The sequence below is a fragment of the Armigeres subalbatus genome, chromosome 2 (assembly GCF_024139115.2).
Source record: "Armigeres subalbatus isolate Guangzhou_Male chromosome 2, GZ_Asu_2, whole genome shotgun sequence".
NCBI lineage: Eukaryota > Metazoa > Arthropoda > Insecta > Diptera > Culicidae > Armigeres > Armigeres subalbatus.
Window position 1 is genome coordinate 446,248,729 of NC_085140.1, and position 26,304 is coordinate 446,275,032.

Here is a 26,304-nt window from a genome sequence, read left to right on the forward strand (position 1 = left end):
CTAAAAAAACGCTAGTTCAGCGAAATCGTTAACGCATACTTAGAAATCAGGGTATTTCAGAACATTAACCAGGGATACATCATTATATGCTTCCGTTGTTGAAGTGTAGACGTGTTGGAAGCCATTTATTCAATTACAAAAAATATTGGTAGTGAAAGAAATAAATTCACCTGTAGGACCCACTTACCCCTTCAAACGGGGCAAGTGGGACCTATTCTGCTTTATACTTTAAATTAAACTAATTTAAAGAATTATGAATGTTGTTAATATTATTTCTGAGTCGTAGTATTTTCAGGTGATGGATGGAGGTTGGTTGTTTGTCGGACTTTTGTTTTAGCAACAAGAAAGAGATTATAATGTTATAATGAAAACAAGACAACAGCCGACTCACTGTTTAATTGTCTCTTGTTTTGCTTTCTATTAGCTTACTTTTGTACCAAACGTTTAAAGGGGAAAGGATAAGTAAATCTTCATTCACCATTCGAATTAATATTTTCCTGTTTAGAACACGAGTTATTACATAAATCAAGATGCTTCAAAAGAAAAGTTTTCATTCATTTTCAACGAAATTGCCAATTCATATGTTAAGCACTTTGTTTATCTGAGAATCTGTAAATCTGATGCAAAGTTTATAAATGACAAAACACGAAACAAAACCTGCTGACCTATTGCAGAATAAATGAATTATTTGCACTGTAAACGGAAATATATCGTATAGTTATAATTATTGTTCTTTTTCATTCGGGAGATAATTTTAAGAATGTAAAATAAACATCTGTTAATGAACTGTAAAATACTTTTTAACAACGAAACCAACGATATCAAACCACATCTGATTCAGATCCATATGATATATGAATGGCAAAGTTATTTTGCACTAGACAAATATCTAAAAGCAGTTAAAATTGTTCTATCGAAAATGTTGTTCAAATATGTCCCACTTGCCCCATGTATGTTAAAACTCAAAGGCAAGTGAAAACTGCAAGTTTTGGCTTTAATTAAAATTTTGGAATCATTTTTGATGTCACACAATTATTAATTTGCTCAAACTATTCGCCTTCCACATCAATTAAACATTTAGGAACGACTATTCTGTTGGAGATCCATTGAATCAAAATAAAAGTAATAGCTTTTCCCGGGAGCTTAAAGCCATGATCAAACAATAGCATTAGCATGGTGCCTCAAATGGTTTTAATTCCAAATATTTTTGTGTCGGGTGGATTCGTTGATAGTCCTGCTTCATCTTTCTAGAACATTGTTATCATTAAAAACGTTCATCGATTCATCGGCAGCTATAGTACCCACTTACCCCGTATTTTCACTTGCCCCGGGGTACCTTAATTTGAATTATTTCCATGAATATGGTTGGCGCATGAGAATAAATGTCATAATAAATGTAATCAATCCACAGTTCTTTTTGATCGAAATTGATTTTTAAAATGCTTGCTCCCAGGTGCTCCCAAAAAGGCGAGACTCATGCAATTTCGTTGCCCTTTGGAAAAATAAATGAAAACACGGGATAAATTGAGTATTTTTTAGATTACGACGGAACAGCACAATAAGATAAAAAAAACGGGACTCTCCCGTTAAAGGGTAGGGTGGCTCAAAAAACACTTTTTCAAATTTTTTGATGGGCCGCCCTTTTATTCGGTTCTATTTGATGAAAAGATATTTTGGTTACTACATAAAGATTGTCGCTGTCCGGAATATCTTTTGCTGGCGAGGATAGGGGAGCTAAATGTCAAAGAAGGAAAATCCATACGATTTGACAGCTTGGTACCCAACATGTTCCGGACAGCAGAACAAAGGGAACCGAAACGACAATCTTTATCTAGTAACTAAAATATCTTTGATTTCATGCCCTGATGCTCTGGACAAAATTTCAGTCAAATCGGTCAACGTTTAAGCGGTGCTAAACTCGTTTGAAGTTTATATGCAAAAATGTATGCAGAAACATCCAAAAACAGTGATTTGCAGTTGGACGGCACAATTTACTATCAAACAGCATGATACTCATTCAGATCTTGAAGAATTTAATACAGAATGTTATGCTGAAAACCGCGAGTAGATTAGAGTTTATTACGCAAAGATATTAGCGTTTTACTGAAGTGTTGTAGGGGTGAATTTATTTCTTTTCAAAGGTAAAAGAAACGAAATTTGCTCAAACCCCACTTCAGAGAAATGCTAATAACTTAACCGGGCAAACTCTAATCTTCTCGCGGTTTTCTGCATAACATTCTGTATTAAATTCTTCAAGATCTGAATGAGTATCATAGTTCTTCATCGTAAGTTGTGCCGTCCAACTGCAAATCACTGTTTTTGGATGTTTCTGTGTACATTTTTGCATATAAACTTCAAACGTGTTTAGCACCGCCCAAACGTTGACCGATTTGTCCAGAGCATCCAGGGCATCAAATAGAACTGAATAAGAGGGCGGCCCATCAAAAAAAAATCAAAAAAGTTTTTCCCATACTAATGTGAGCCACCCTAATGGTCATCCTATCAATCTTCCTTATTGCTTCTTTTGTTTTTCTTCTTCTTTTCGTTTTTCCATTTCCTTCTTATTTCTTTTTATTTTCATCTTTTTTTTCATCTATTTTCTTCTCACTTCTCGCTTCTCATTTTTCACTTGGCTCTTCTCTCTTGTAAGGGACACTTCTCACTTTTAAGGAATCACCTCTCACTTCATACTTTTTACTTCTCACTAATCACTTCTCATTTCTCACTTCTTACTCCTCACTTCTTACTTATCGCTCCTCATTTCTCACTTTGCACTTCTCACTTGTCGTTTCTCACTTCTTACTCCCCAATTCTCACTTCTAATTTCTATCTTCACATCACTTTTTCTCACTTCTCATTTACCACTGCTCACTTCTTACTTCTCATTCGGCCTAATGACCGTTCAGCACAATGACCTTCGGCCTAATGACTCAGCACTATAGATAGATAGCTAGATAGATAAGCCCAAAATCCAACAATAGTTGGATAGTTGGAAGATCTGTTTCGGAAGTACCTCGTTTCCCGTCCTCAAGGTTTATTGCTTATTCGCATTTCAAACAACTTTATACTATAAATTAGTATTTTCATGATTAACATGCGTAGATTTCTAATGGTGGAGTCATTTAGCTCAAAGCAGACTGAGTAATAAAGGTCGAGGACGGGAATAGGGGGTGCTGCTCGAGTAGATTTTCTCCCTATTAAATCTTTCTTCTCACACTACACACTATACCATTTTATTGGCTAACTGCAATACAAATTAAACTCCAAGCTCTATAGCAAAGCCCAATCAAAATGCAACTTGTAGGGAAGTAGCTTAGAGCTGATCTAATCAATGTTCGCATGTTTTCTAGAAAACACTATAACCAAATTAGAAGCACAATGCGCAGTTTATATGTATGCGAGCTCCGCCGGCAGATTCTCATCCGATAACCTATTCGCCATGGAGTGGCGCACTGTCGTCAAATATGATTGCGAGGCCCAGTGAATCAGTAGTGATATTTTAGCTGTCTCGGGAAGCGAATCAACCTGATCATGACTACCAACAAAACTGTAAGAAATGCTTATAATTGTCAAATTAACCACTGATCAAGTCTAATTTTACAGCAATTTTTCGAAGTCAGTATAAACGTTCCGTTTGGAGTCATCGCTGGAAAATGGTATGGATCGAAGGACGTTCGACCAATTTTGTTCATTCATGGGTTTGAGGATAATTGCGGATCTTTCGACAAACTCATCCCCCTGCTACCGTCCCATGGAAGCTATTTGGCCATTGATCTACCAGGATGTGGCCTGTCCTCTAGAATTCCTCCGGGGATGTTGAATAATGTTTCCGATTGGGTTCTAGTGATACTGTGGATTATGAAAGCTTACCGATGGCCCACGGTGTCATTGGCAGGGCATTCTATGGGTGCAATGGCGTGCTACTGTTTCATAGGATTCTTTCCAGCAAAAGTGGATCTGTTTATTGCAATAGACGCGTTGCACCTTTCCCACTTCGAACAAATTCTAGACCAACAAGCATACTTCATCACCCGATCAATGAAAGCAGACGGTGAGAATTTGAGCAGCGTTCCGGCAACTGAGTACACCTACGAGCAGTTGATTGAGAAAGTGCATAATTTGCCTTCTTGCACCGTACCGAAGGAGCTTTGCCATTGTCTTCTTCAGAGAAATATCAGCAAATCACAGACGTTACCCGAGCACTACTACTTCCATTATGATAAACGTATCAAGTATCCGTTTTTCATGGGTTGGTCAATGGAAGCGACTGCATTGACCGCGAAGCGTATCAAATGTCCAGTGCTGCTGATTTTTGCCACCGATTCTCTTTTCTATGGAGACAGGGAGGAGGTTGCAAGGACGGTGGAACAAATAAAAAAGAATAATCATACAAAACTGGTGCACATCACTGGAGGTCATTACATACACTTGACAGACGCCGATCAAGTAGCAGCCACAATTGAAATGTTCCTGAATGAGATTGAGTATTATAACAAGTGTGTTCAAAGCAAAATTTAATATGGTGTGTGTTTCGGTGGAATGAATAAAAAACAAAGTGTTAATATGTAGTCTGAATATAAATAATGGAAAGATCTCACCAAATGACATATTATGATTTTTTGGCAGAATATATGCATTTTATTATAACTTGCTTAGTTAGTTACTAGATGATGATTAATGACACGGCACCTGCGGTTATCACACTGTAATAGCTTTGAGCTACAGGTAGTAAAACTCGATTCTGTGCTGTTGATGCTGAGCACGAGCCGAATCACGATAATTTATGCAAGTGCTGTTGAACGGTTAGCATGAGGCTCGCGCACGGCAGTAAAAATTAAACAGTTTGCATCGGAAGTGTTAGATGCAAGTCGCAAAATATAAAGAGTGAAAAAAAGTTCTGCAATATGATATTTATATTTTTTGTAATAAAACAAGAAATTTTGTATACTTATGTCAAGCTTTCAAAAAGATCAATGCTCTTATTCAGAATTGCAAGAAAATCTGGCACCCAATGGTGTGGTGAGACAACATCGTTTTTTTTTTAATTTTTCAACTATGCTTGTGTTTTTTGTTAGCCCCTGTACTAAATTGATTTTCAACCAAACATCTATTGACATATATTGCCTTGCAGTTAGCTACCCATCAACTACAGTTTCTAGTCCTTGATACTTATTAGAAGCAAACGGGAGAGCATACCTTGCACCTGCTCTTGGTTTAATGCTTCCAGTTCATGATACAGTATAATCAGTTTAATATTTTCTTCAAATTGAACAGCACAAGTTGTTGGCTAACAAACAGTTTACGAAAACGGGGCAAAAAGCAAATCTTCTCCGTATCGCTACCACACACATATTATACAAATATCAAAGCGCACATCGTCAACCGCACCCATAATTAAAAGTCGTCGGAAACAACCGGACTCAACTGTAAGCGATTTGGACACGGCAAAAGGCATAGGAAGGAAAAAATGTTGAGACTGGAATTGGACATGGACGAATTGGCTGCACGTCAGGGTCACTGAGAAGAATGCTAAATGATGATGGGTTGTGTTAAATTGATACCTTTATTTTGACAATGTGCAAAAATTGACAGGTTTTTGTTTCTTCTGTTTCCGTGGTTTCTTTTTTTACTGGCGCCGGATTCCTCACCTGATGCATTAAAAAGCAGTTATTACGACTTGTGTAGTTTTTGTCATATTTTGGTTATAAAAAGTGAACTACTTTTTGTCAGCGATCCATTACAATTATTTAAAATTAGAATTAGTAAAGTAGTCACTTTATTAACAGAAATTATTTCGGTGCAAAAGTTTTCATTTCGCATTGTTTAAATTTTCTTATTTGTTGTAGCCACAATTTGCTTTGAATCGAAAACATCTCTGCTACGTTCGACTTACTCGTTTATTACTCGTACCATGCTGCAAGATAAACTGCACCAAATTGAATGCCTTCCGGAACCTGCCAACGCTGTCAGTGGGCTAGTTTAACCGCTGGGTTGGTCGAAAAATTGACCCGAACAAGAGATACGGCTGGGCTCCCGACGACGACTTTGCTCTCTGCACCAGTACCCGGATCTCAACTGCGGCGTCATCCGGAGCCGAGCCTTAGAGGAACACGTAATATAAATCTATCCAGACAACTTAAACCACTCTATTTCCGCAAGGCGTAGACCCATTTCCCTTTCGTTTACTGGCCCATTCCAACGGGCCCGATGGCAAGGCGAGAAAAAATAGTTGCGTCTGCCGGATGATATTTTATATTTTGGGAAAATAAAATTACACAAAACGCTTATACGAGGCGCAGGGTGGTCAGGTCCGGAATCAACGGTCGAGTCTGGGCAGTATGTGTGTGATATAGGGTAAAATACCCAATAGTGGACCCCCTAGTAGTGAAATTTTGCTCTTCCTGGCATAAGGAGGGGAAATTTTCAAAATATTAATTTTGCGTGATATCTAATATCAAGCTCTGCATCTCCTCTTTACGATACATACATAAAACACTCAAATACTCGACGTTATTCGTTGAAATTAACATTTTAAAGTCTGACTGAATTTGCCCTATAGTAGACCCCTTGGGGGTCCATAATAGGAAATTGCTTCCCTATAGTCGACACTTCATTTGATTTTTATGTTCCGTTTCGGTACGTTCTTCTTTCCTATTATGGACCCCCCAAAATATTCCTATAATGGACACTTTCGTGTTTATTTTTTATAGAATTGTAAAAAATCATCTAATTTTACTTTCCATCGCATTTCCAATGCATGTAGTCAAATCATAGGAGTGTAAGGCAGGTTCTCCTGATGGAATTTCATAGCAAAATGTTTACATTGTGCTGTAATAATGCAAAAATGACTGGAGGGTCCACTATTGGTTGGGGGTCCACTATTGGGCACTTTACCCTAAACGATATCAATAAATCATCTGACGATGTGATTCAAGTGGCTTTTGAAATTTCTTATGGCGATATGAAATGATTGTTCAAATTTAGCAAAGAGAAACTAGCCGAAAGGGTAGGCCGAGGAGGGGTCAGGGCTTATTTATTTGATCATTGAAACAGTTTTGTCTTTCACGTTGTAGTTGTATCGGAAAGATCATCATGAACAAATTATCAATAAGATCGGTCCAAAACTGGATGTTGCATCAGATGACCGCATTGTCGATTGTTATTGAGTGCAGGCAGCAATTTCGATTTTTCTTTTTCTTTAAAACTTCCGATGGTGCGTCTATGAACACGACATTTAGGTTTGACACATCGTGGGATCTTTCTTAGTGCCGGTCTAGGAAATTTCAGACCGAATATTTTGTTAACTTCCCTGGGCATAAAAGTCTCATCTGGTTTCACATTTGCCACATTTGGTTTCAGTCCATGACAATAATTATTGTCCTTTCTGGTGATATTTTTTTTCTCGTTTTATCATCTCAACAAATTTCCGGAGTAATATTTTTACCCATCTTAAAATATAAATATGTATTATCAGTGTGTATCCGTAACGTATCCAATATGTGCAAGACACCTAGTAATGATAATGCCTTTCTCGCTTTCCTAAGGGACTGTTCACAAATTACGTAACGCTTCAGGGGGAGGGAGGAAGTCAGATCAAGCGATACGGTCCGTACTAAAAAGTTAAACCTTCCATAAAAACCCAGATCAATCCACCTAGCGTTGGTGGTGCCTTTCTCGCGCAATAAAAAAAATAAGAAAAACACATAAGAGAGGTCGAAATAGCACTTTAGGGGGATAGATTTTACTTTTTCCATCAATTCATATGCATTTGCGGTCATTTGAATGCATTGCTGCAACCTTTGAATTTTTCGTTTTTGAAATTTTTTTCTCTTTTTTTCCTTGGCAGAAAAACAATGTTTTTTCCATAACTTTGGAACGCAATGACCGATCGGGCCAATTTTCAATAGGAAACAACTAGACCACAATCTGCGTCGACTGCAACTTGTTGCGAGTAAATCGAATAATGTTAAGTACCAAAAAGTGTGTCTCACATTTTTGTACACACACACACATACATACACACATACAGACATCATCTCAATTCGTCGAGCTGAGTCGATTGGTATATAACACTATGGGTGTCCGAACCTTCTATCAAAAGTTCGGTTTTGGAGCGATCCTATAGCCTTTACGTATACTTTGTATACGAGAAAGGCAAAAAGGGTTGTGAGAAGGAGAGTGGGGCATCAAAATTATCAAATTCATCATTACGAATTTTATGAAAGAACCCTAAGGAAACGAAAATCAAGAACATTCATAAAAATGGCCAATTTATGAATTACAATTCAAAGCACCGATATTTTTTTAAGCATTCGTACAGCAGAGTACAGCTTTGACATTATGACTCATGCTACCAAATGGTCCTCCGGAATATCCGGAATGGGTTCGTTCACAAATTACGTAACGCTAAATTTGACGATTTTGAATCTCCATCGTCCCCCTCGTAACACTTTTTGTATGGAAGGTTAAATTGGTTTGTATGAATCGTAACGCACGGTATGACCGGCTGCCTCTCCTTCCAGCGTTTCGTAATTTGTGAACAGCCTCAATATTTATATGAAAAAAAATGGTTATTTCTCCAACGGTGGTCCATGTATAGATTCAAACACTGGAACTGGTGTACGCATAGTAACAACAAAAAATCCTTGTATTTAGGAAACATCCATTAATTACGTAACGCTTAGGGGGAGGGGGGATGGCAAATACTGACCGAGCTGAATGTAGATGAATTTTATGTACTGCAGAGGCCTTAGTTTGAATAAATCAAATGAAAAAAATTCCGTTGTTAGAATGTCAAATGGTGCTATGCAATGAAATTCATTATTTTTTGTTTTATTTCATGGATGTTCCGGAATTTTTGGAAGGCCACAGCATGTATAAGCCAAAACATTAAGTGCATACTCATAATACAAAAACAAATGCATCAGAAAAATCTTGGTGCTAAACGATAAAATTTAGAAGTTTCAATTTTTTGGAATCGTCCAGATTTTCCGGAGGGCCACACGGTGGTTAGAGGTGTGCGCCGTCGCCGCCGACAGTTTATGGCAATCCCGTTGAAACTCCAGAGGAAAATCTGAATCGTGAAAAAGCTATTTTTCTTGAAAACTCCATAAATTTTTTCGTTCAAAAATCGAAGAGCTTTTCGTAAAAACTAAGAACTTTTAATGAAAATTCTGAAAAATATCCTTCGCAATCTCGAAAACACCGTTCAAATTCTAAATTTCCTTAAAAATTAGGAAGATCTTTTTGTAGAATTTAGAAGAAAGAAATACAGGATTACCATCTTTGACCAGAGCTCGCACAGACTGAATACTTAACACTACGCATTAGACAACGGACAGAACATTCACACAGCACCTAGTGAACAAGTGGAGTGTTTTCCGCTTTACGAAATGTTTCCTCCTTACTATGGCGGGTATCAAACTCGCACTTCATGGGTTGCAAATACGCTTAGACGACTGACGCCACTAACAATGCAAATTCCAGAAATTTCCCGAGTAAATTAAAAAATTTCCTTTGGGAATCTCGAAAAATTACCTGCGTAAATTTCCAAGGATTTCCTGTTGAAATCCACAGATTTTAGAGTTGAAATCAAATGTTTTGACGGGGAAAGGTCGTTTGTTGTTTGGCCGAATATGTCAATAATATGAAACTCGACTGGCATAAAATCATTTGGCTGAAATATACATATGGCCGATAATGTCGATCGGCCGAACAGGTCATTTGACTGAAAAGTCATCTAATCGAATAGTTCATTTAGCCAAAAAGGCCTAGATGGTCGTTTGGTAGAAAAGGGCCATTTGGCAGAAATGAACATGTGGTGTTATTTGCCCGAGCTGCCAAAAAAAAAGTTTGACCGAAAATGCAGCTTGGCCTGACGAGGTGACATAAGGTCGAAAACGGCTTACGGCGTACGGTTGAAGATCATACGGCCGAACTGATAATTTGGCCGAAAAAGACATTTGCGTTTGGCTGAATGAGTCGACGTTTTTCGCCGTATAATCCGATCAGCTGAGTAACATTTTCGGCCAAATTGCCCTTCCTGCTAAACTACCTGATCGAAACGGTGGAATTTTCGATGACAAGGACTATTCGACCAAACGACCTGTTAGGGCATACGTTTTTTTCGGCCAAATGACTAGTTTGGTCGTACCGCCAAACCATTTTCCACATAATAACCGTATCGGACAAATGGAATTCGGCTAGATAGCTTTCGGCTTAACGTATTATTCGGCCATGTGGTATTCAGTCAAATTACTTTCAACCAAACGACCCTTTGTCTTTTGAAAATTTGCTCGTAGAATTTCCAAAGAATTACTAATAGACAACATAAGGAATTTCACGTAGAAATCCAAAGAAATTACGTAAAAAATCCAGTTGAAATTCCGTTGGAAACAGTTTTTATGAAACTTTAAAATAATCACAAGGAAATTCTGTTAAATTCGAAGCATGCATGCCAAGTGACATAGGCAAACTCCTAAACAATTTCCCTTGAAAATTTCAAAGAAATTCCAGTGAAAACTTTAGAGCAATTCCTGTTGAAAATTCGAAAAACTTGGAAAAATCTCCTGGGACACCTCGTTAGATTTTCCCAGGAAATTAAAAGGATTCTCCCGTTAATGTCTTAAAATATCCTGAACAAAAAACTTTACGTTACGAACGTAATCAAAAAATCGCCGAGCCAGTGCCGACCAAAATTATGACAAACGTTACCGCCGATGGTTTTTGGATCGGCGCTGACCTCTAACGGTAGTCAGAATCCATGAACGGACCAACGAGATATTTTATTATATGTTATATAACCAAAATAAAGATTATTTGAGCAAAAGTTAAATTTTCAACAACAACAAAAATATGGCTCGATTATCCGGAGGGTTCGATTATCCGGAGTGAAATTTTTTTCAACACTCCGGATAATCGAGTCCGGCCTGTAGTGCTATCAAAAAATAGGGTGGCCCAATACATAAAAAATACTGACATGCCATGTTTTACAAAATTGTAGCGCAGCTTATTACAATAAATATTACTTAATTTTTTTTCTGTAGGTCTTAAGTTGGCTGATTCAGAGCATTTTAACCTGCTTGGATTAGGATGTACCTTAAAAAAAAAACAGTATTTTTGGTCTACATTTTTTGCTTTTGATTTTTCGGAAAAGTCGTTTTCGCGTGAGCCTTTAGAGCTAAAAAAATGCAACTTTCGATGTATAAATATTTCGTGTTTTCAGAAAGTACCAAAAATTCAACCGGTCAGCCAGGAATCACAATTCTTATGCTAAAATAAGTGTTCCGTCAAATTTTCAGCTAATTTGAATGAAATTTTGAGGTGGCTCAAGTCGATTTAGTGTTTAAGGGCTATTTTCAAATTAAAAAAATCTAACAATAGATACAAACGTCGAAAAGCATCACAAAAACCTTTAAATGGAAGCTATTGGTGTGCTTTGAAAGTCTTGTGAACAATGCGACTTGTTCCGTTTTGGATTTGCCCATGTTAAAGTAATTTTCAAGCTTTAAAGTATTTAAAATTACGTTTATTCGAAAGATATTTGCGATTGGGACAATCCAAAAAATATAATTACACGGCATTTGAAAGAGCAACAATAAAATGGAGATATGTATGACCGTATAGGACAACAGCGACCGTAGCTATATTGTACTCTCATAAGGACATGCAGAAGGATCTAGACATATATAGTTGAGAAGTTCTCAATCAATTTATATTTGAAAAACATGTTATGTGCGATTGATTTTATTAATTTTAATTGATTTGTTTTAATATTGATCGTTTTGGTAGGAAAAATGTCGAAATATACGTGCATCACAGGAATCCTTTAGGGTTTAAATTTATGCATTCAAAAAGTAACATAAAGTTTCGTATAATACTTTGCCTAATCAGAACTTTGTAACTTTACTATTTAAAAAAACCTAATTAATCCTGAGGATTATTTACCTTACTTACCTTTTCTCGAGGCATCATAAAATGTATTGGAAAAATCACAGTAGAAAGGTAAAAAAAGCCATTTAGGGAAATAGATTACATTTTCTCTATCATTTTGCATGCTTTTGCATTAATTAATATGAACTGAAAAAAATAAAAATATCGAGGGAAGATCCTTGAAAGAAAAAACAATGACTTCCGAAATGCAATGCCCGATCGGCCCAATTTTCAATAGCAAATAATGTTTAGTTGTGTTTACTAAGGAGCGGTATCCTGCTCAACTGAAACTCAAGCTGTTGAATGATGACATCAACCAATCTTTATCTTCTAAATACCTTGGGGTCGTGTTTGATTCCAAATGTACCTGGAAACTCCACATTGAGTATTTGATACAAATATGCCGGAAAAGGATCCATTTTCTACGTTCTATCTCTGGAACATGGTGGGGTGCTCACCCGGAAGACCTCATCAAACTCTATAGAACGACTATTCTCTCTGCTTTAGGGTATGGCTCCTTCTGATTCCTCTCAGCAGCTGATTGCCACCTGATCAAATTGGAACGAATTCAGTATCGTTGTTTGCGTATTGCCCTTGGCTGCATGCATTCAACGCATAACATGAGCCTGGAGGTGCTTGCTGGAGTCACTCCTTTAAAGCACCGTTACTGGGAGCTCTCACTTAGAATACTCATCAAATGTGGAACAAGTAACACACTTCGATAATATGCTTGAACTAACTTGTCGTTCAAGATTCCTGAGAGTTTATCTCAACTACATATCATCAGATCTTTGACTTCCGTGTTATAAATCCACCTCGAGTTTACTTCACCAAAGACAGTTCCTCAATTGTATAAGATCTGTCCATGAAACATGCTATTCAAGGAATACCAGATCATCTTCGACAAATCTCGGGTACTTATTCAAAAGGACGTATGTGATTTTGTAAACAAAGATTCAAACGTCGATCAAAGATTCAATAGTCCGATCTGATAGTCCTCCCACGCAAACCATCACCATAGACAGATAGGGGGAGACTTCGGCTACTTGTTGGTGGTGTTGGTTTCCGTGGGAGTGCCATCAGATCGGACTAATCGACGTTTGAATCTTTGTTTACAAAAAACACATACGTCCTTTTGAATAAGTACCCGAGAAATATCTATTCCCTCACTTTTTTCTGAAAAATATGAACATGTCAATTGCAACAACAGATATTTCACTGATGGTTCTCGCATCAACGGATCCACTGGCTTCGGTGTTTTCAATGTAACTTCAACCACCTTCCAAAAACTTCAGGAACCGTGTTCGGTTTATGTTGCTGAGCTGGCAGCAATAACCTTCGCTTTGGGGATAATTTCCAATCAGCCCGTAGACCATAACTTCACGGCACGGCAAATGCTGGGTAAAGCGTACCATTGGTACTTCGCGTACCTGAAGGAATAAAATAGACCCCATCTCGCGGTCCTTAGCCTCTTACCCAGCAACTCCTATCCCTACCTCCCCGCGGTGCTGGCCGGGATACGAGCAACCTTAGGGAAGATCGGGTAACCAACCCCGGTGGGAACTATCCCAAGCAACACCTTTTGTTTCTCAGTGAGTAACAACAACTGTGGTGTGACTTACTAAAGGTCTGACTTATGCACAACGCGTCGTATTTGGAACTCCTTTGTGACACAAAAAGCGCAAGAGGTGGAGCCTATTTGCAACATCTTGCGGCTACAATGAAAATAAAAACACAAAAACCAACCGGGAATCGAATCATGGACCTTGAGATTTGCAACCTGCTACTATAACCATCACACCAACAATTCTATTTGGAGATTCTGCTACAAGTGCACTACATAAACAACAAAGTCGTTTGTAACTTCATTGTACCTTATACGGAACATGCAGGGGACTGTCAAAAATAAAATACTGCTCAGCTGAGCTCGAAGTGTTTTGCAACATATCAGAAACATTGTCGTAACAGCAATGAACCGAAGTGTTATTAATTCTGCAACTTATCTGTTTTGTTTCTGATATGAAACACATCGAATTTTAAACCACCCAAGAAGTCAGATGGGTAAAATATTGCGACGCCACTTAACCGGAAACGAAACATTGTGATTTTCTGAAACTGTAAAGTGGCTGTAATGTGACTCGATGTATTGCCAGTGTCTTCAATGCAATTTATTAGGAACAAACACCTATTTGAAAGATGTTGCGCGTGCTGCTTGGGATGGTCGTATGCTGACAGGGAAGGGGGGGTTTGCTCCTCTCCGGAGGTGCAAATCTTATTGAGCGTCTGTTCTCCATGTCAGGATCGGCTCACAACAGCGTCTGTTCTCCATGTTAGGGGCGGCTGATCATCGTCCGAGTGCCAGCGAGGGACTCTAAGTGAAACTGTGCACCATGGTCCACCGGAAATAAGGAGGAATGGTCCTCCAGAAATTTAGGGGGTTTGGTGTCAGGCCCTGCAAGCCAGCCTTTAAAAACCATAAGCAACGAACAATCAACAAGAGAGTATGGACCGGAACCATCGGCGAAGACCACTGCGACGAAAAGGGACTAGCGATTGGAAACTCGGTTCGTGGAACTGCAAATCTCTCAACTTCATCGGGAGCACACGCATACTCGCCGATGTGCTCAAGGACCGTGGATTCGGCATCGTAGCGCTGCAGGAGGTTTGTTGGATCAATGGTGCGAACGTTTAGAGGTAATCATACCATCTACCAGAGCTGCGGCAACACACACGAGCTGGGAACAGCTTTCATAGTGATGGGCGATATGCAAAGGCGCGTGATCGGGTGGTGGCCGATCAATGAAAGAATGTGCAGGTTGAGGATCAAAGGCCGGTTCTTCAACTTCAGCATAATCAACGTCCATAGCCCACACTCCGGAAGCACTGATGATGATAAGGACGCATTCTACGCGCAGCTGGAACGTGAGTACGACAGCTGCCCAAGACACGACGTCAAAATCATCATAGGAGATTTGAACGCTCAGGTTGGCCAAGAGGAGGAGTTTAGACCGACTATTGGAAAGTTCAGCGCTCACCGGCTGACGAACGAAAACGGCCTACGACTAATTGATTTCGCCGCCTCCAAGAATATGGCCATTCGTAGCACCTACTTCCAACACAGCCTCCCGTATCGGTACACCTGGAGATCACCACTGCAGACAGAATCACAAATCGACCACGTTCTGATTGATGGACGGCACTTCTCCGACATTATCGACGTCAGGACATATCGTGGCGCTAACATCGACTCTGACCACTATCTGGTGATGGTTAAACTGCGCCCAAAACTATCCGTCATCAACAATGTTCGGTACCGACGACCGCCGCGGTACGACCTAGAGCGACTGAAGCAACCTGATGTCGCCACTGCATACGCGCAGCATCTCGAGGCAGCGTTGCCGGAAGAGGGTGAGCTCGATGGGGCCCCTCTTGAGGACTGCTGGAGTACAGTTAAAGCAGCCATTAACGACGCAGCGGAGAACAACGTCGGGTATATGGGTCGAAGTCGACGGAACGATTGGTTCGACGAAGAGTGCAGACAGATTCTGGAGGAGAAGGACGCAGCGCGGGTGGTTGCGCTGCAGCAAGGTACCCGGCAGAACGTGGAACGTTATAGACGGAAGCGGAGACAGCAGACCCGCCTTTTTCAGGAGAAGAAACGCCGCCTGGAAGAAGCGGAGTGCGAGGAGATGGAACAGCTGTGCCGTTCTCAAGATACACGCAAGTTCTATCAGAAGCTCAACGCATCCCGCAAAGGCTTCGTGCCGCGAGCCGAAATGTGCCGGGATAAGGATGGGAGCATCTTGACGGACGAACGTGTGGTGATCGAAAGGTGGAAGCAGCACTACGAGGAACATCTGAATGGCGCTGAGAGTACAGGCAGTGAAAGTCAAGGCAGCGGAGGAGATGACTACGTCAGTTCAGCGGACGATGGAAGCCAACCAGCCCCCACCTTGAGGGAAGTTAAGGATGCCATTCAACAGCTAAAGACCAATAAATCAGCTGGTAAGGATGGTATCGGAGCTGAGCTCATCAAGATGGGCCCGGAAAAGCTGGCCACTTGCCTGCACAAACTGATAGTCAGAATCTGGGAAACCGAACAGCTACCGGAGGAGTGGAAGGAAGGGGTATATGCCCCATCTACAAGAAAGGCGACAAACTGGAGTGTGAGAACTTTCGAGCGATCACCATCCTTAATGCCGCCTACAAAGTGATATCCCAGATCATCTTCCGTCGTCTGTCACCATTAGTGAACGAGTTCGTGGGAAGTTATCAAGCCGGCTTCGTTGACGGCCGCTCGACAACGGACCAGATCTTTACTGTACGGCAAATCCTTCAAAAATGCCGTGAATACCAGGTCCCAACGCACCATCTGTTCGTTGATTTCAAGGCGGCATACGACAGTATAGACCGCGTAGAGCTATGGAAAATTATGGACGAGAACAGCTTCCCTGGGAAGCTTACCAGACTGATCAAAGCAACGGTGGATGGTGTGCAAAACTGTGTGAAGATTTCGGGCGAACACTCCAGTTCGTTCGAATCGCGCCGGGGACTAAGACAAGGTGATGGACTTTCGTGCCTGTTGTTCAACATTGCGCTAGAAGGTGTCATGCGGAGAGCCGGGTGTAACAGCCGGGTACGATTTTCAACAGATCCAGTCAATTTATTTGCTTCGCGGATGACATGGACATTGTCGGCCGAACATTTGCAAAGGTGGCAGAACTGTACACCCGCCTGAAACGTGAAGCAACAAAAGTTGGACTGGTGGTGAATGCGTCAAAGACAAAGTACATGCTTGTGGGCGGAACCGAGCGCGACAGGGCCCGCCTGGGAAGCAGTGTTACGATAGACGGGGATACCTTCGAGGTGGTCGAGGAATTCGTCTACCTCGGATCCTTGCTAACGGCTGACAACAACGTTAGTCGTGAAATACGAAGGCGCATCATCTGTGGAAGTCGGGCCTACTACGGGCTCCAGAAGAAACTGCGGTCGAAAAAGATTCGCCACCGCACCAAATGTGTCATGTACAAGACGTTAATAAGACCGGTAGTCCTCTACGGACATGAAACATGGACAATGCTCGAGGAGGACTTGCAAGCACTCGGAGTATTCGAGAGACGGGTGCTTAGGACCATCTTTGGCGGTGTGCAAGAAGACGGTGTGTGGCGGCGAAGAATGAACCATGAGCTCGCCCAACTCTACGGCGAACCCAGTATCCAGAACGTAGCTAAAGCCGGAAGGGTACGATGGGCAGGACATGTTGCAAGAATGCCGGACAGCAACCCTGCAAAGATGGTGTTCGCTTCCGATCCGGCAGGTACGAGACGGCGTGGAGCGCAGCGAGCGAGATGGGCAGACCAGGTGCAGAACGACTTGGCGAGCGTGGGGCGTATCCGAGGATGGAGAGATGCGGCCTCGAACCGTGCATTGTGGCGTCAAATTGTTGATTCAGTGTTATCTGTTTAGATGTTAACTAAATAATATATATATATATATATATATATATATATATATATATATATATATATATATATATATATAATACCATAACTTCATCTTCTCGGATAGTCTTAGTTCTATCGAGGCACTCCGGTCGATGAAACCTGTTAAGCACGCATCTTACTTTCTTACAAACATAAGAGAGCATATGCGTGATTTGGTCGAAAGATCATTTAAGATTACCTTTGTTTGGGTCCCTTCTCACTGCTCAATCTACGGCAATGAGATGGCAGACTCGCTGGTAAAGGTGGGCGCACAGGAGGGTGAGGTTTATGATAGACAATTCTCGAGCAACGAGTTTTTCCCATTAGTCCGTCAGAGTACTCTTCAAAGTTGGCAAAGAAATTGGACACACAACGAACTTGGACGGTGGCTATTCTCTATAATTCCTCAAGTTTCTGGGCGAGCGTGGTTCAGAGGTGAGGACTTAAGTCGAGGCTTCATTCGCGTGATGTCGAGACTTATGTATAATCACTATTCACTAAACGCACATCTACCTTGTCGATAAACCTTGTCGATAGCAACTTATGTAGGTGCGGAGCCGGTTATGATGACATTGATCACGTAGTTTGGTCCTGCTCGGAAAATGACGCCTCTAGAGAGCAATTATTGGATACCCTAGTGGCCCGAGGTAAACAACCCTTCAGGGAAGTTCGAGGTGTTTTGGGAGATCGTGATGTGGTCTATATGCAGGCCATTTTTAGTTTTCTTTGTGCTTCTGATATCAAAATCTAATAGTTTGTTTTTTTTTTCTTTCTTCAAAGTTTTTTTTTTGTGTTTAGTCTCTGCTTTCTGTTCCGTAGAGCACCATAGCACTTGCCATCCGGAAGATGCTCTCCCAGTCGAACCATTCCTAGAGCACGACGACACGCCACATCGTCCCTGACGCCAAATACCCGGATGAGAAGCTGAAATTCCCTGATCCCAAATCCTTAGCCCCGTCCATCCTTAAACATTGTAAACTAACCTCGAGTCACCACGAGTACGCTGGCTTCTACCCTTCTTTTACTAACTGAAAAATTAAATGATATTGATTGTATATATCATAAAGAACCATGGCTCCGTAAAGTGTTATACACGCCTGAGCCTACCAAATAAACGAACTTGGAAAAAATACACACACACACACATACACACATACATACACACGGACAGACAGACATGTGTTCAGTTTGTCGAGCTGAGTCAATTGGTATATAACAATATGGGTCTCCGAGGTTCCTATAAAAAGTTCGTCTTCGGAGTGAAATGATAGCCTTTCGGTACAACTTTGGAGGATGGTATCAGACATACTTACTGAACTAAAAACATCACGCATACGGTGCGTCGAAAATAAGCAGCCAATCATTGTAATTATGTATCTTGATGTAATAATATCAGATAGGCAGAGTTCTAGCTTTTTATGCAAAATAATAAGCAAGTAATTGCCTAGAATACGGTTTACAATTGATTATTATTATATTATTGCGGCATTCCCATCTAACGCATTGTTTGCGTTTTGGGAAAAAAAATCTATCGGGACCATTGCTCCATGAGAGCAGGTGTTTTGATTTTCTGCATTTCGTTTGCATGCTGCCTTTGTTCAACGTATAAGTAAAATCGCAACCAACCAAACAGGAAACCATCTTCATCTTTCGTATGTTCGAAATCAACAGCCGCTTTTCCCAAGTGGGCTGAAAACTGCATAGAGCTTATATTGGTAAAATTAGTCGAAATTTTATCCATTTCGCTCGACACTTTTGGTGACAGAAATTGTGGGCAATTATCGTTGTTTTTAATTACTTGGTGGAATTACCAAAAGTAGGCAAGTCGCCTGATGGCATAACATTGGTTAGAGCTTTAATATGTGCTGATGTACTACAATAAATATACTCAACCGCAGCATATTAGGCTAAGGTTTGAGCCATATAGCTACCCTATCTTTTACCGATCAAAAGTTATAATTGTTTTTTTTTTACAGAAATATTTTTTTTCACAAGTTGATATTTCCGATTGGGGCAAACTAAAAAATATAATTACAAGGCATTTGAAAGAGCAACTCATATTCTTTATTATGTGAAAAAATGGAGATATGTTATTTTTTTATCGCAAATTTTACCAAATTGACTAATGTCAAATTTTTTTCAAATAAATTGATATAACTAAGTTGATATAACAGCTGCATCTTGGACCATACACTGAATTTATTTATATTCTCCAATTTCCCGGTTAACCTGATTTTTCACTGCTTTTTAAATATCACCTGATTTTTAGGATTTTGTGTGAATTTTTCCATGGGGTTCCAAGTAACACAGAGTGCAAAAATAAAGATAAAGAAATATTGAAATGAATTAAAAAAAAGTCGTGCGACACCTCAAACTTTATGACTTCAATAAGCAATGATCGGCCACACTGATAGTCACTGATAGGAAAGCCGTTAGATTTATACCATCACAAATATTGCCCTCCGCTCGCTTTCAAATCGACTTCTATAAAATATTCGTCATGCCTGTCGTATCCTAACGGAACTACCAAATCTATACTTTCGCCTCTTATTCTATCATGAACATGTACGTCTAAGATTGGAAGATGACATTAGCATTTCCATATCATTTTAATATTCTAAGGGTTTTTGGGCCACATGGGTTCAACCCGGTCACATCGGCCACAATCCACGTCTTCGGATTCGGAATGCTGTTTTAATTTTTGAAAGCCCTTAAAAACAGACGTCAGTGATGGAAAGGTTAAAATTGAATCAAAATATGTCGTGTGACACCTCAAACTCATAAATTCATTTAAAAAATGTTGGAAATAGTATTCTTAGGCTCCCTAGGCCTTTTAAATCCAATCTGACCACATCGGCCACAATCCGGCAGGCCTATGATTTTACATACTCCGAAGGATCTGTGGATTGACCACTTTCTAAATCGAGTCAAATTACATCGAGTGACACCTCCAACTTCATGATTTCACAATTCAGCTATTGGATTGATATTTTCAGGATTTCCTAGGCCACTTCGCTTCAATCTGAAGAACCTACGGAATGGTTCTAAATTCAATCAAAACAGGTCGTGCTTCATCGTTTTACAAAGCAATGATGGGAATGATGTTCTTAGGGTAGGTGACTTGGGTTAAATCCGACTAAACAAAGTTTTATTTTAATTCAATTGAACAAGTTTTTCTTTAGTATGTTTCACGGATCGTAATCAATTGGTCACAATTGCCTATTAGGCCAATGGCCTAAAAGTCACAAAAATAGAGTTAATTTAATTGTTTCGTGAAATCATCAAGTCAATACTTAATTTTTAAAACGATTTATCTGCTTTCGTAAACAAAGATTCAAATGTCGATTTGACGAATCTGAAAGCACTCCCACACAAACCAACACCATCAATACGAAGGTGGAGGCTTCTGATACCTGTCGATGGTGTTAGTTGGGAGTGCTTTCAGATTCGTCAAATCGGCGTTTGAATCTTTGTTTACAAAAGCAGATACGTCATTTTAAAATTTAGAATTGAAGTATGAGGTGGTCCTATTTTGTTTGAATTAAAAAAAAAACATTTCGTAGGTCTTCTGATTGTGGCCGATGTGACCGGATTAAAGCCTAGCGACCCAGATACCCTCAGAATATTATTTCCATAATTGTTTTGTGAAATCATGAAGTTTAAGGTGTCGCACGAAATATTTCGACTGAATTTTGGAAATGGCCATTCCGGAGGTCCCCAGGATTATGACCGATGTGGCCGAATTGTACCCGACTGGTTGAAAATATCATTCTGATCATTGTTTTGTGAAATCATGAGGTTCGAGGTGTACTTCACTTACTTTGGCCGGAACCCTGAAAATATCATTTCCATCATTGTTTTGTGAAATCATGAAGTTTGAGGTGTCACGTCACACGAACTGTTTTGACTTAAATTTGTAAATGGCCACTATTTCCGGGGACAACTGACCCCAACGGATTCTGGAATAAATATGGAACCGTAATGAGGGTGAATCAAAATCCAGTATGAGTCGGAAATTGGGATGCACCCGGATCGAATGCTTGTTCCGAAGGAATCGACCAAGAAATGCGGTTTTTACATCAGTCTTAATTTTTGAAAGCCCTTAAAACAGACGTCAGATACGGAACCTGCCCTGGAATTTTTGAAAGTCCTAACTTATCTGCTGATAAAAGCATGACTGTCCCATAAAGATAGGAAATCAAGCAAAGATAGGTCAGTTATTCTTGAAGCGGCAGTTATGTGCTCGTGTATAACTGACCTTACTAGTGAGATCAAAATATCTATCGGTAAAGTTATAACTAAGTTGTGCAATTACAAAGGGGCTAAAGAGCTGCTCTGAAACCTGTGCTCGAGCCTGAATTCCAGAGAATTAGATATCCTGCTCCTTGAATTCATAACGTCAACCCAAATCAATAACAATTAGAAGATTAGAATTGAAGAGCAATTTATTTTGTTTCTCATTTTTATAATTTTTTGTTCAGCAGGATACCAATAAAAAACGACACAAATTAAGCCAAAATTGACTGTTTTTCGAGTATTATTGATTAAGGAGCAAATACTCTACCCGTGTAGAATGTAGTGTGCCTAAACAAATTGGTATTGAGTAGGGGAAGGTGGTTGGTTGTCGGCATCCTTTTGTTCTTAATTTATAATTTTTGCCCAATTGAACAAGTTGATGATATTTGCATACCAGTGGAAGCCTATACTGCCGCTAACCGCAAGTCACTGACTTGGTGATACGGTTAAATTTCGAAATCTACACACTTAATTTTTTTTACCGGGATCTCAGCAAAATGCTGAACTTTTACCGAGATTCGCACAGCCGTGCCCCAGCAAACATGTTTTTTGCCGAGATTTCTGTCAAAATTGCTGAAAATCGGCAAACATTTTGCCGAAAATCAGCTAACAAACGTCGTTTTTGCTGAAATATCAGTTTTTTATTTTGCTGGCGCACGGCTGTGCGGATTTTTGCCGAGCTGCAGAAATAAAAACTCAGTGTGTAAGTCTTTTTTATGGCAAGTGTCTTAAAAATGCATGAAACGTCAAGACTGTTGGTGTTATCTCTGAAAAATGTTTTAAAAACAATTAACTTTTTGGACCTTTTTTCGAGATTGATTTTTTATGAAAATTGTTTTCCAAAAAAAAAAATGTTCTAGAGATAACACCCGATCTCGACGTTTCATGCATTTCTAAGACATTTGACATAAAAAAAATGATTTTGAAGCTACGTCGGGGTGCCGACACCCGATCAGTGCCGGCAACCAGGTGGTCGGTTGCCTCCCCTATAATTTTTCAAACAACGTATCTTCTCTTATTTACTAGCTTTATGACATTAGGGGTATTCACTTAACAGCGTAGGCTGTTGCGTATCTGATTATAGAAATGTTTCACACTAAATCACAAGGGACATATTTCAAATCGTCTATTAAACATATCCATAAACAGATACGCAGCAACCTACGCCGTTAAGTGAATACCCCTATTATCTTTATGATGGATAGATTATAAATCCACACACCCACTTCTGTGTAGTAATGCAATTCTCTCTTATTCGCTTATTAGAAAATATTAATTCTCTGGTGTCTGGCCATCCGGCCAGACAGAGATATAACTTTTGTAAATAACATCAGGAAGCATTTTTTACACACCACTGCGAACCCTTTCTCCGCAATTCAAAAATATTTCCAGACATTGGCATCCGCAGCACCGTACACTTCCCAATCGTACATCACAGATTGGAGTTTGGTAGACTATTCGTTAGTGCCGGCGAATATATGGTCGACTGCGAAACATGAATTGTTCTTTGGAAAATTTCGCGCTTCGGAAAAGTTTGCTCATCCCTTCCTGCACCCCGCTGCCATCACTGCTGCAGCGTGGCGGTAACTTTTTCGACCGTAGCTCGTTAAGCTGTCACACTTTGGAGCAATGAAGTGTCAAAGCAGTTTTTTTGTGTGGATTATTACACGACCAACGCCATCGTAGTCATCGTCGTCGCTAACGATGATCCTTGGCGTGGTTGATGTTGAACAAAGATAGGGCAAAAGTTTGGATCGTAAAAGTACACTTTGATTTCGTTAACGAATTGATGGGTTTTCGCGGAAAGTTAGGACGCTCCGTGGAGCGATGATGTTTGTAATTGTAACTCGAGTATACAAAATGATTTCATCAATATCTGTGAGTATCGCATTTCCAGACCATATAAGCTCATCAATCATGCGATAATCCAATGCATTAAATTTTCCAACAAATGAGTTTCTTCTCATCATCGATCATCGTGTGATTTTTCATAAGCTTCGAGCGCTCCACGGTATCACTGTAAATCTTCTGCATATACACAGCTCATTGCCGTTTCGCAGCCATAGCTACCGCTCAAACATGTTCCACGCGATGTGGATATTTTCGAGCGCTTTTTATTTTGTGGAACTGTGCTATTGAAACTGGCAGGCAAATATAAATACAGTCGGTTGGTACACACAGCGATCGTCCGGTTCGAAGATAACACACAACCGTTGATTAAGATAACTGTGATGCTGCAGAAATGGGACGCCGGGGACCGGGTCCGGAAATATTTTAAGTTCACACCACCCGGATCCTTTCGTTGCCGAACGTATTTCATTCATTCATTCATACGGACTCGGTTGGTCGCTCCAGTGTTCATGGAAGCGTAATGAGCCATTGGCGGAAATTAAGATTAATTACTTATCTCTTAATTTCCACCGTTGAAGGGAACTCGGGAAAACGGTTATCATTTGGTTAGTTTGGATTCGTCGGAGAGCAAAAGAAACCGATGAATAATCGATGGATTAGTTTATTTTACAGTTGTGGTATCAAGTGGATTTTTTTTCATGTTGTGTTTGTTTCATGTTTGACATGTTGTGTATTGTTCATTAGCTAATATAATAGAGAATTTGTTTTATTTTCTTACATTGATTTGGAAAATTTATGTAGTGTTCATCTGGGAGTGTTCAATACAACACGTTCAACGTAGACGGAGCTTTTACGTGAGTGTTCCGCGCTTCCTGAGAGTTCTAGTATTCCGAATTGAATTGTTTTAATAGTACATGCCCAATATACTTTTAAAAATTAAAAATTCTCCTTGCATTTAAGTTTCCGAAAAGCTTCTCAAGTAATTCCTCCAGAATTTCCAGAAGAATTTCTCCAGAAGTCTCTCCGGAAATTCTTCCGGAAGTTCATCCGGCAATTCCGTCCGGAAGTTCATCCGGGAATTCAATCTGGAAGTTTCTCCGGGAATTCCATCCAGAAGTTCCTCCTGTAATTTCTCCGGGAATTCCTCCGGTAATTCAACCGGTAATTTTTCCGGTAATTCCTCCCGTAATTCCTCCGGAAGTTCCTCTGGGAATTCCTTCGGAAGTTCCTCTGGGAATTCCTTCGGAAGTTCCTCTGGGAATTCCTTCGGAAGTTCCTCTGGGAATTCCTTCGGAATTTCCTCTGGGAATTCCTCCGAAAGTTCCTCTGGGAATTCCTCCAGAAGTTCAACTGGGAATTCCTCCGGAAGTTCCTCTGGGAATTCCTCCGGAAGTTCCTCTGGGAATTCCTCCGGAAGTTCCTCTGGGAATTCCTCCGGAAGTTCCTCTGGGAATTCCTCCGGAAGTTCCTCTGGGAATTCCTCCGAGAGTTCCTCTGAGAATTCCTCCGGAAGTTCCTCTGAGAATTCCTCCGGAAGTTCCTCTGGGAATTCCTCCGGAAGTTCCTCTGGGAATTCCTCCGGAAGTTCCTCTGGAAATTCCTCCGGAAGTTCCTCTGGGAATTCCTCCGGAAGTTCCTCTGGGAATTCCTCCGGAAGTTCCTCTGGGAATTCCTCCGGAAGTTCCTCTGGGAATTCCTCCGGAAGTTCCTCTGGGAATTCCTCCGGAAGTTCCTCTGGGAATTCCTCCGGAAGTTCCTCTGGGAATTCCTCCGGAAGTTCCTCTGGGAATTCCTCCGGAAGTTCCTCTGGGAATTCCTCCGGAAGTTCCTCTGGGAATTCCTCCGGAAGTTCCTCTGGGAATTCCTCCGGAAGTTCCTCTGGGAATTCCTCCGGAAGTTCCTCTGGGAATTCCTCCGGAAGTTCCTCTAGGAGTTCCTCCGGAAGTTCCTCTGGGAATTCCTCCGGAAGTTCCTCCGGAAGTTCCTCCGGAAGTTCCTCCGGAAGTTCCTCCGGAAGTTCCTCCGGAAGTTCCTCCGGAAGTTCCTCTGGGAATTCCTCCGGAAGTTCCTCTGGGAATTCCTCCGGAAGTTCCTCTGCGAATTCCTCCGGAAGTTTCTCCGTAAGTTCCTCCGGAAGTTCTTCCGGAAGTTCCTCTGGAAGTTCCTCTGGAAGTTCCTCCGGGAATTTCTCCGAGAATGTCTCCGGAAGTTCCTGCGAAAATTACCCCGGAAGTTCCTTCTGGAATTCTTCCAGAAAATGTTCCAAATCGACCAGACGAGATAGTACTATTTCAATTAATTTTCGCGGCAGATAAACTTGACAGAATTCGTCGACTTCTGATTAACAATTCAATGTTTTTGCAAGCAAAACTAACTAACCTTTCATCCGCATTTGATATATTTTTTATCAATTGAAAATGTAAATTTCCCAAATTTAAGAAATATATCTTTTGGGGCTTATATTCGTTTTAAAATAGGGTTAATAAAAACCGATTGTTTACAAAGAAGTTCACTGAGCATATAAACATACATTTACAAAGTTTGTCGACCGATTATCAACCACATCATTGTCTGTTGTCGGTTGAAATGGCTCTCATAAATTGCACTCACATAAACCTCGACGTAAATCACGTCGCGTGACCTTTAATAGTGGCAACAAATTAACCTCCGTAATAGCATGAAATTACCGCAAGGGAGCTTGTTCGAAGCAAATCAAGATTACACACGTCGAAAATAGAAGTAC

General features: G+C 40.4%; 2 protein-coding genes across 4 annotated transcripts in view; both read left to right on the forward strand.

Annotated features, from left to right (window-relative positions):
* Nucleotides 1-26,304, forward strand: part of LOC134218147 (ankyrin repeat domain-containing protein 29) — a 655,185-nt gene that overhangs the window by 62,720 nt on the left and 566,161 nt on the right. The window lies entirely within an intron of this gene.
* Nucleotides 3,442-4,887, forward strand: LOC134218144 (probable serine hydrolase). The gene is made up of 2 exons (XM_062697021.1): nt 3,442-3,549; nt 3,604-4,887. The coding sequence occupies exons 1-2, from the start codon at nt 3,532-3,534 to the stop codon at nt 4,516-4,518; spliced, it is 933 nt and encodes a 310-aa protein (XP_062553005.1). The 5' UTR covers nt 3,442-3,531; the 3' UTR covers nt 4,519-4,887.